We start from the raw sequence: 11,478 nt of genomic DNA on the forward strand, positions 1-11,478 counted from the left end.
GACGTGACATGTTCGTACGAACCCTTTGTATGAACCCTTCGTACGAACAAAAGTAAGAGAAATTTAGGATAAGAATACGAACATGTTCTTGCATGAGGTCCATTGATCGTCACCTGCGTGGCTTTGTTTACAAATTATTGCCCACTTGCAAAACAGCACAATATGAATGCAAACCGGACCAAATGAAAGAAATGAAGTTTGCTTTTGATCCGAACCAAACAAACGGATCAAAGGACTTTCCTGGTGTGAACACACCCTAAATCATGGGTCTGCAATCTGCGGCTCAGGGGCCACATGTGGCTCTTTTGTCCCTCTGCAGTGGCTCTTTGAAAATGTGACCAAACAAGAACAGATTTTTTTTCTTTTTGGTTTTTATACTCACAACAAAAGTCAATTTGTATGCAATTATGTGATCAATACTATTAATACAAAAAGTGAAACATGTTAGCCTGTTGTTTACCTTTTAATAATCCAACTTCTGTCTCTAAAATCCATCAGAGTAACCTTTAAAGAATTTGAAGATTACATAATAAGAAGAATTAGAAAAAAATGTGCCTGAATATTTCAGTTTTACTAGTTTTTATGAAATTTGGTATAAACTATATACAGTATTTTTCTCGTTTACATGAATATGGTATTTTCATTTGTCCTGATGTGTAAAAATAATAATAAATAATAAAATTCACAATATATTTTTTAGTTTTATAATGTCACCTCCACTGGCTGTAAAGGTTTCCAAAAAGGCCTTGAAAAGGCCCACTGACCACCAGTTGATAATCACAGTTGTAGCTTGTTTTGCAGCTCTGGACACATTTTGTTAGTGAGCCAAGGAGCAGAAATGTCTCTTTTGATCGTAAAGGTTGCAGACTCCTGCCCTAAATTGTTTCCTAATGCAGGTTGGATTTTTCTTTACCATAAGTGCTACAGCTACCTGCTGCTGTTTGCATTAGCAAATAACCAACTAAACACCAAATTGACTGCAGTCTGTAGGTTTCTAAGTAAGCAGCGATGCACTTTGGTGTGCAAGAATATCATATTCCTGCCAAAATAACTATGTAAAGCAAAACTGAAAGGGATGCATTGTCAGTTTTGCATGAACGGCTGAGATTATATTGACTTTAAACCCTGTTTCTCCAAACTGAGATCATTTAAATAACTATTTATCTATAAAATATGCACAGAACCTCAATTTTAAAACAAAATTGAACTTGTGTTTTAGGCAGAAGAACATTCATTTTTGCCAGCTTGCAGCACCGTAGCTTGTCTCAGTCCTTGATATTTTCCTATATTTATGACTCCGTGAAAGAATAGCAGCTGTCGATGATCTTTTGCCTGCCTGTGGTTTAAGTAATTATGGGCATATGTCCGTTTTTATAAAATTCACTTGTGAGCAAAGATGCTGGTTATGATAGGCAACTGGATTGAGTGTCTAACCTGTGCTATCTGCCAAGGCAGCAGGGAGGCTGTTTTCCATCCTGAGGCTCAGAATTTGGCTCAAACACAAGAAGAATTTTGGGGAATTTCACTGTTGAGCACTTCAGCTGGTGAATTTTAGCTAAATAGCACCAAATCGGTGCAGCACCTGAGATGAACTCGTCGTTGTGCTTGTGCAGATGAGAAATGGCAGCAGGACCGATGTTAATTTTAATGACTTGACAGATGTGAGCTCAACCTGTCAAAGCAAAAATACTGTGGGCTGAAACGCCACCAATAGCCTGTAGCAGACTCGAATATCAAAACAAAGGCCTATATGATCTTGTTTCAAAGAAAGACAAAGTCGTCTTATTTTAACTTATTTTACTAGAGAGCATTTTCTCCATCACTGCTGCGCTGAGAGTTGTCATTGTCAAAAAGAATAGCCAATAATAAAGGACTTAATTGATACTCATTTCAAAGAGATGGCTGTTGAAAGAATTTCTTTTAATCACCACCATTCAAGAGCCGTAATGAGGGAATTATGAAGCGTGAATTAACAAAGCTCACAATTATACCGTACCTCACTGGAAGGAATTATTTGAATTCTTTTGAGTTTTTTTTCCCCCTCACAGTTTTTAACTCAGTGGTGCGCATTACCTGTCAGAGCTCATACACCCCCACATATTCWCCAAAAGTCTGCTCTTTAATTTAGACAGAATACATTTAAAGAACAAAGTTAGGTTTAAAAAAACCCAGAGTGCAGTGGAGTTTTATTGATTGAACATGATGTTGCCAGAGTCATTACTGTGAAATGTGAAATGAGTTCAAGAGAAGTGATGTTTTCAGAGGTTTTGGCGAGCCAGCAGCAACAGAGTCAGAGTATTTTGGCAGAAGGGGATTTTTTAGTATTTATTGCCTCGTTCATGACAGATTTTTGTCAATGAGATCTTTGTTAAAGACAACGGGGGGATTGTTGGACCGTAGCTTGAGTTAGCGTGTCAGTCAAACAGAATAATTTGCTTCAGTGAAGTTCTGTGAACTTTCCCCTCTCAGCAGAATATAAACCATGACGATGAATAATGAGTAATATTAGAAGCTTAATGTACTACAGTGTGTTTAGAAATAGTTCTGAGAACGTTTTGAAAATGAACATTTCTTCAGGTTGTATCTGATTGGGCTGCGATTGTTTGCCGTCTCAAATTTGACTCAGTGTTGTGGGAAAATGAGTTGTGGTTTCACTGAATTCTTAATGTTTGCAACCAAGTGACCAGCTAGCCATGCAAAGAGCTTGGCTTGTTTGTGGTGCACAGTTTACAACATTGCATTCTTGGCCACGCACATTGTTCTGTTACCCAGACCCTACCCCTTGGCATCATTTGTTCCCACCTTGGCAGCTGCTGGTGAGTTAATCAAGGGGTGGCTGTGGCAGACTGGTTAGGGGAGTCATCCTGTAACTGGTGGGTTGCCAGTTCGATCCCCCCGTTCCAGCCGTCTTAGTCGTTGTATCCTTGGGCAAGACACTTCGCCTGCCTCGCTACTGGTGGTGGTCAGAGGGTCCGGTGGCGCCGGTGCGTGGCAGTCCCCGTTCTGTCAGCATACCCCAGTGCAGCTGTGGCCACAGTGTAGCTTACCACCGCCACATGTCTTTGAGTGTCCTAAAAGCGCCTTATAAATTTGATGTATTATTATTATTACTATTCTGGAGTAACTTCTGAAATAAAATGAGCAGATTTGGATTAAAAGTTATTTATTAGTGGCATTGTTTTTTTTAGAACTGGACGTTTTCTGTCAAACAAAATCTCCCAYGCAGCTGTCAAAATACTGCTTTTGCGCTTTTGAGGTGGGTTGGAAATGACTGGGTCTGAATTAAAAACAGCTGTGATGACTCTGTTTCTCTTGTTGCACGTTTATTGTTAACATATTCGAAATGCAAGCAACAAAACTGTATTTTTTGCAACTCAAGCGAACCACGGGAAACATTGCAAGACATTTTGGAGTTTCTCTCGCAAAATGTTTGCGAGTCAGTCGCAGCCCAGTAAGCTGCGACCTACAGTAGACTCATACAGTAATGTATGTCTTTGGTGTTTAAATTAGAGTTTTACATTTGCATCTTCATCTGAAGTTAGCACTGTTTTCCCACCGATAACTCCTAGAATATTTCCTGATCCCAAACAAAGTCCGACTGAATAATATCCCACAATTGAGCCTTAACTTTTAATGTTAAAATGTTTCTGAACTGACTTATTTTGGCCATTTTTTAAGTTAATTGATAYAAAATCTGTTTTACTTAAGGAAGACGGTTTTGTGTGCACCATCACTCACTGTCACAGGACCTTAGACGAAGCAGATGCACAAACATCTAAACAGCTACAGAAGCATTTCCAAACCTCCGAGTGTTTTATCAGTGCATAATGAGACAAACTGTCTGCAAACAGAAATAAATCCAAGACTGTTGCTGCTCGTCTTTGGAGTGGCAGATGAACACCCGAATAAAATGTGCAATGCTTAATAGTTAGAAACAAAGRAAGCCACTTCTAAATATGAAAAATAACTTCTATTCTGGATATACTGTATTCAAAAAAGCATTTAGTTATTCTATGACATTTTGAAATGAAGCGCCTGCATCCTAATAAAACAAAAAAAATTTACATACAAATGTGCAGCCTTATGTTTAGAAGAAAAAGTCGTGCTTGCCAACATCCAAACTTCATTAATACATAAGAATGGGAGCTGCTTTGCTATTTCAAGGCATTGAGTAAACATTTATATTTTGTATCAAAACTTACCACACACCCCCCACCCTCAAAAAAAAACAGTCTATGTAGAAAGTTCTGCAGATGTAACAAATCAAGCAAAACCAACAGCAAAATGTTATCATTTGGATGCCAAGTCAGAGTCTTGACCTTAAACCAGCTGAGGTGCTGTGGCATGACAGAATGAGCGCTGACCAAGACATCCCTGAAATATTTATGAACAGATTCACTTTTTGTGAGGAAGAATATTCCTCTTCGGCGCTGTGCAAGTCTCGTGGATTACAGAGAAACTTCCCAAAAACCAAAGAAAGTTCTACAAGTTAATGGTGTAAAAGTTTCTCAACCTTTCCCCAGCCTGCTCTAAGAGTAGCCATTAAATAAGTTTAATAATTATAATAGTTGTAATTGTATTATTAACTTAGCGCAATTGTATTTAGGCATTTCTTGATGGTAAGTCATAATATTACCTTAAGATTTGCCAAATAAAAAGTCCTTGAAAGTTTTATTGAGTTTATAAAATGTCTTKATCAAATGTTAAAGGCTTGAAATAAAAAGTATGTGAAGAATTTACTCATATCTTTTGACTTCTTTTAGTTTATTTAGCTGAAAACCACTGATCCAGAGACTGATAATAGAAGCATACTTAAAGATTGTGAAGCCTTTTGTGTTAGAGTTATGATTAGGTTTTACAAGAGCAGCCACACAATTGACTCGAAGAGGCTGTACTTTATGTCAACATGCTGATACTCAAGCAAAGAAACTGAAGAAGAATGTAAAATTGTTTGATTAGAAGGGGAAAAATGATTTCTGGAGGATCATCCACATTCTTTTTATTTTCTGTTACCTGTTTAGGTTACAGAGGCAACATGTCCAGGAGGGAATCCCAGACCCCCTCCCAGTGACACTTTCCAGCACCTCCTGGGGGGATCCTAAGGTGTTCCCAACCCTACCAATGAATTCTTCACCTACTGTGGGAACTCTTCCCAGTAGAACGTGCTCCTCCAAAGGGAGATATTAGAATTCATTCTAATCAGGTGCCCGAATAGGGTTGGGCAACATCGTATCGTGTGCAATCAATCGTCAAAAAAAACTATCAGTTCATTTTTGCCACTTTGCAATTGCTGCAATTAGTGTCATGTGATGATGTATTTTTGTGTGTGACACACTATAACTATCAGGTACTCATGTGAGCCCAATGCGGAAAGCAGTACAGAGAAACTAATGCTAACTCTAACCCTACAAACTCACCTGAAACATCAACATAAACCAGATTAGTGGGAAGCCAGAAAATGTGGACCAGGGCCACTGTCAGCTACATTTACAGTAAGTGCACTTGTCATCTATTAATTGCTATCAACTAAATGCCACAATTATTCATTTGCCGATATTGCCTAACCCTATTCCTCGAAACACTTTAGCTAGCTCCAGTGCAGAGAYGCAACAGGTCCTCTCTGAGGTTATCCCAGAATTTTCTGTCCTTCACCATAGCAAACTGGAGCAAAGTCCTCTTTATTGTGGACAAGGTCCTAATTCATTGATCCATCTCCCACTTCATCCCACCATCCCTCATGAACAAGACTCCTCTTCTTGAAACTTATTCCCAACCTAGACAGGACGTTTCACCCTCTTCTAGTTAAGAATCATGGTCTTGAGCTTAGAGGAGCTGATTCGTATCCCAGTCCACTGCAAATGCCCCCAGTGCATGACCAATGGATGCTAACAAACACCCTCCTCTCCACGACTGTGCCTTGAGATCCTGTGTATGAACCCCACAAACAAAACTGGAGACAAGGGACCGCCTAATGCATCGGGAACAAGCTTGACTTTGTGCCAAGGATGTGGACAGAGGTCTTGCTTTGGTTATACAAGGACCGGGTAGCCCTTACAAGTGACCTTGACACCTTGTACTCCTCCAGCAAACCCCACAGAATGCCTCTGGGAACACAGACATAAGTGTTCTCAAAACACGTAGACTGTAAAATCAAACCCTCATGACCCCCTTGGCAAATCTCCAAGGGTGAAGCTCTGGTCCCCTGCTCCCGTAGGCGGGGCGAAAGCCACAACTGTGCTCCTCCTGAATCCGAGGCTCGCCAATCGGTCAGAACCTCCCTTCCAACACCCTGGAGTAAACTTTCCAGTCAAGTTTCCAATAACTTTTACAGCCTTTAATAAAAATCCTAAAGCAGAAGCGCTAATTGCCACACATCCCAACACGTGTAAAACATAATCTCATTTGTGTTTAATGAATTCTGACACTTCTGGATGAAGATGAGCATCACATTATGTGGGCAAATTATCTGCCTTGGCTCTCTAATAAAGACCCTATTGCCTTCTGTTCTGCCCTCCCCATTTGTTTCAACTACCATGGAAATATTTACACCCTTTTACTTTGGTTTGACTGTTTTTTATTATTATTTAATGAACACCAGATTCTATGCAAAGCAAGTGCAGTGGTTTTAACCTTTAAAGCATCCGGTTTTTCTTGAGCTACAAAGCGTGTCACATTAACAGGACCACATCTAATGACGAAAGTTTCCTGACAGCAGAAAAACTGACAAACTCTAATTTATTATCAGCACACCCTTTTATGTGTGGTTAATCGTTCTGAGAGGGAGGAGGGTTCTCAAGCTTCATCGGTGGCATTAATTAAGTAATGTTATGCTGTTAATTAGCTGATCCTGAAGATTCCTGCGTTATTGTAATGTTTTATCAGTTCGAAAGAACTAGAACTGTTTATAAAAACGCATTCAAAGTCTTTACTCTGATGTATTCTCAATCTGTTACTCCTCAAAGAGGTTTTTTGTTTAACCACAGCGACAAGTTTCTTTTTCAGTCAGTGTATACCACTACGCCACATGACATCAGGAGCTGTTCAGCTGCAGGATGAGAGCATCTTTTGCTCTGTAGGACAACAATTTAAACGTATTTAAAAACTGATAAGGTAGAGAGTCTTATCTATGGCTGAGATAGTCCAAGAGCCCTTCTCAGATAGCAGGGGGCTTCATTAAACATTTTTGTGTGTGTGTGTGTGTGTGTGTATTTTTTTTTGTTTGTTTTCCCCCTCGTGTTCTCCTTAAACTCCCGGCCTCTTCCCCTCAGTAAGAATTCTGTCAGCCTCCTCATGTTTCTTTCATCCACATGTCAGTCTTTTGTCTCCGGCACCTTTTTGAAGGTTCACGTCTGCACCGGGGCCCCCGGATTGTTTGAAGGTTGTGTGTGTGGTTTGGATAGTTCTGACATAAGTTGCTGATTTAATGCCACTCTACACCTCAAGACTTTGTCCTATGGTTAGATGTTTTTTTTTATTTCTCTCCCCACCTCTCTGCTTTAAACTGGAACGCTCTTTGAAGTGCTAATAATTGACGCAGTATAATCCACTGAAGATAATTAAGACACTCTCATTTTAATGAGTTCAGTTTTGAACCGAAACCATTACTCTAACCTTGTAGTGTTTTTAATTTAGCACAGTAGTCACCTAAAGCTCGTTGACTGTCTGATAATTTAACGCCTCCTTTGTTTCCCATTCACGTCGAAACAATAGTCAATCATTCTATTTGTTCGCTCATAGAAAAGCACAATTTTCATAATTATATTTAAAAATTCAACATATCCTCTGATAACAGTTTGCAACTTTTTAATTGTTGTTTTTTCACAAATCTTTGTGCATAAGTTGACCCTCTATAGGGCTTTACTCACCGTTTATTGGCTTTAAAAAAAACTGAAATATAAACCGCAGGTTAACGAGAGTTGTGACAGAATTTATGGACGCACAAACTGACAGCTGCAAACAGCACAGACAAGATGTTGTTCTTAATATAGTACTTTCGAGTCTGCTTGGAGGATGAATGCCATGCACGTGCAGTATGTGCACATGTGCAGGGTGTGTGTGTCGCTTAGACTGCCCCCTTTTTTATTACTGTTGATTACACTGTTGAAATTAATTACAGTTTATGCATTAATAGTTGTAGGATAGAAGACATTCTAGTGTCTCTTTGACAGCCTTTTGTGGTGAAAATCATTATACATGATGGAAATCTGAGATCAATGCAAAGTTTAATTTCAACACCTCGTATATTAGTGGCCATGTGGTTTTTTAACCTGTTGGCTAAATTTACTTTGCAAACAATATTTAGAATATATTATTTTCATGTCCCTCTAATGGTCCCACCAAAGATTTAAAATGAATTTTAGAGGTCATAGAGGAAAAACTTTATCCTAAATCTGGATCAGTTGTTATGTATTTGCATCACCTAAGACAAAAAGGTGATGATTTTTTTTTTGTCTGTCTGTGTACTTAGATTAATTAGCTTTTTAGGACCATTTCTAGTATTTACACCCACCTTGTCTAGACCAGCAGTCTTTATGGGGACCAAAGACCGGTCCTAATATGGTGGAACTCCATTTTTGGGTTGGGGGTTAGCTTTTATTAGCTGAGGTTAGGTTACCTACTATTTGTGACTACCATTAGCAAAATATCTCATGCATAACTGGGTGGGTTTTAATGAACCTTTCAAAAAGTAATTATTAGTTTACATCTTTAAATGGCAAACAAAACTTTTAAAACACAACAGTTGCCGTAACTCATCCAGTTTTACAGATATTGAGCTGGAACTGGGTGTGGTCATAGCTGACAGGCATCACCACACATACTTTGTCTTGTGAAATATTGTGATATCTCATGAGCTTTTACAGAATAATATTTTTAAGGTTTCACCAAAACTGCTGTAACTGTCATTTCTCAACATAAGATAATCTCTGTCTGAAACATAGTTTGAAATTTACCCAAAAATAAAGTCAAGTGCAGTTGATGTTCTTATTTCTTGTTTCTTGTTTGTTGATGTACTTTTATTTCTTTACTTTTCTCTTAGGTTTTATAAAAATTAGCTTTTGCAAAGTCTTTTTTTYCCCAGAAAGCTAATCAGTCCTTTCTGCTGAAGGACTTGGCTTTTTATCTTATCTTGAGACTTTCCAAATGAATCAGTCAAACTGAATTTATTTGAGACTCAAACTTTGCCAAGGATTTCAGATTTTCAAATATTACTGAAACAGTAGTTTTGACTAATAAATACGTTTTGACCAAAGCTATGAAACCAAGTGGTGAATATTCTGTTTCTCCACAGATGTCAAAGACCAGATTATTTTCACTTGTAACAGAGGGAACAAAAACAAATGTTTTACCCAACTGTGGTCTTTTTGTTCTGAGCACAGGTGACAAAGTGATCATGTTTCCTGTTTTGGACATCGACCAGAATGATATTGTGGACACCAACGGAGCAGGAGATTCCTTTGTGGGAGGTAGATTATTTTTATTATCTACACTGCTTCTGCTGCTTAACACTTAAAACATTTTCATCTTGTGTTTGCTGTTCAGYACTGCATAAAACAGCCATCATGTGGGCTTTGTTCACAAAATAAAACCGTCTCTTTGCAACAAAAATCCATTAAAACTTGGATTATTTTGATTGTAATACTTCATTATTTAAAGATGACAAGAATTACTTAAGTATATTTACTTTATTACAGTACTTAAGTAATTTTTTTGAGGTTTGTTACATTCAAAACATAAAAATTATACTTTTACTTCCGTACTTTAAAATTGTAGACGTAGTTACTCGTTAGCAATTTCAAGATGACCAAACTCATCATGAAAGGAGTTGATTAACACACGATGTCAACTGGTTCCACTAAATCAAGTTGAGTGAATTTACTCAACTTGGTTTAGTGGAACCAGTTTGGTTAAGTAGTTTCAACACCTTATTGCTTAGAGTGTGTGTGAAAGTACTTTTACCTTCCCGATTATTGTGAGCAGTTTTATATGGAGCCCGCGAGGGGACTTGGGGGGATTTTTTTTCTTTGGCGTTCCCACGCAATACCTTTGCGTTCCCTCGCGATACTTTTGCGTTACCTCGCAAAATTGTTTTGCGTTCCCACGCAAAGGATTGTTTTGTATATGAATTGAATTAAATCAGACTTTTATTTTGAAATATCCAGTTACCAAAACAGGATGTGTCGCCACAAGTTTGTGAAATTGACATTGATGTTGTGTGGTTGCATCGATATACTTCCATGCGTGGCTGTGTGATATATTCATTCTGAAGCTGAAATAAAGCTGTAGGCTAACTCGCTAATGGTAAACATGTGAGTTTGTTAATAAACCGGCAGGCACAACAGTAATAAACGACTTTTGCGAGGGAACGCAAAAGGTATTGCGAGGTAACGCAATACTATTGCGTGGGAACGCGAAAGAAAAAAATCTCCCATGTCGTGGGCTTCATAGTTTTATGACTTTTGCCTCAGTACTTTTCTTATCAGTGAGATTCATTTTCACCAAAGTTATTTTTTGTTTTGCTTAGTTATTCCTTTTAAGTACTTTATAAACTTCTTCTCTGTTTGTCTTGTCTCCCCAGGATTCTTGTCAGCGTTGGTCCAGGAGCAAGCGTTGGAGGAATGCATCCGGGCCGGACACTACGCCGCCCATGTCATCATCCGACGGGTTGGATGCACCTTCCCAGAGAAACCCGATTTTCACTGATGAATTTGAACTCTTTATGTCTTCTTCACTAAATTCTTAAACTTCACAGGTTTTATGTACCTTTTTTTTTTTTTTACACACAACTGATGTTTGGGACTATTTTTTTCTGCTTGACTATTTTATCAATCTTTTAATGAGCAACACAGATATTGTAAAATGATTAAGTTAATGAAGTAGTATTAAAAATTGGATTTTATTTATGTACAAAACAAACAAAATGTGTTGTTTGAGACTCAACAGATTAAAAAGGTGGTAAAGAGTTTTGAAACAGTCACTACAAAAGACTTAATCATTATTTTTGTGCGGTCTTCACCTCATCATTACTTTGAAAGAATAATCTTACACTTAATGAAAATGTATTTATTCATTTATGAAAGACACTGATAAATGAAATCAGAGCAGCTTAAAACTATTTTGTAGTAAAGGTTAAAATTTCCTGCTTCTTTTTTTATTTTTATTTTTTATGACAGACAAATTTTGGTCAAAATATTTTTGATTTACATTCACTGAACCCACTCAAAACATGATCTGCTTGTTGGTTAGATTTCTTAATACGTTTTCACACAATTTTTTGACCTGAAATTGCGGATGACACATCTTGCTTTTGAGCTACAAAGAGGTAAAAGTGACTCATGAGTGGCATATTTTTTATTGTTTTTCAATTATTTTTTTTTTGTTTTTGTTTTAAAGTATGGCAAGAGAAAACTTTTTGTCTGAAATGAATACTGGTGGAAGGTTTTGTGATTATGTGTAATAAAATATATGTTATGTAGCCAC

At 37.8% G+C, this 11,478-nt stretch overlaps 1 protein-coding gene across 4 annotated transcripts in view; it reads left to right on the forward strand.

Moving 5' to 3' along the window:
* Nucleotides 1-11,478, forward strand: part of adkb (adenosine kinase b) — a 166,178-nt gene extending 154,700 nt beyond the window's left edge. For 2 of the 4 annotated variants that reach the window (XM_014007659.1, XM_014007662.1), the window contains 2 exons: nucleotides 9,378-9,464; nucleotides 10,577-11,478. In XM_014007659.1, coding sequence (XP_013863113.1) covers nucleotides 9,378-9,464; nucleotides 10,577-10,701 — 212 coding nt within the window. In that variant the 3' untranslated portion in view covers nucleotides 10,702-11,478. Of the gene's footprint in view, nucleotides 1-9,377; nucleotides 9,465-10,576 lie in introns of those variants that run through there. The other 2 variants (XM_014007660.1, XM_014007661.1) reach the window with 2 other exon arrangements.

The sequence above is a fragment of the Austrofundulus limnaeus genome, unplaced genomic scaffold (assembly GCF_001266775.1).
Source record: "Austrofundulus limnaeus strain Quisiro unplaced genomic scaffold, Austrofundulus_limnaeus-1.0 Scaffold43, whole genome shotgun sequence".
Taxonomy (NCBI): Eukaryota; Metazoa; Chordata; class Actinopteri; order Cyprinodontiformes; family Rivulidae; genus Austrofundulus; species Austrofundulus limnaeus.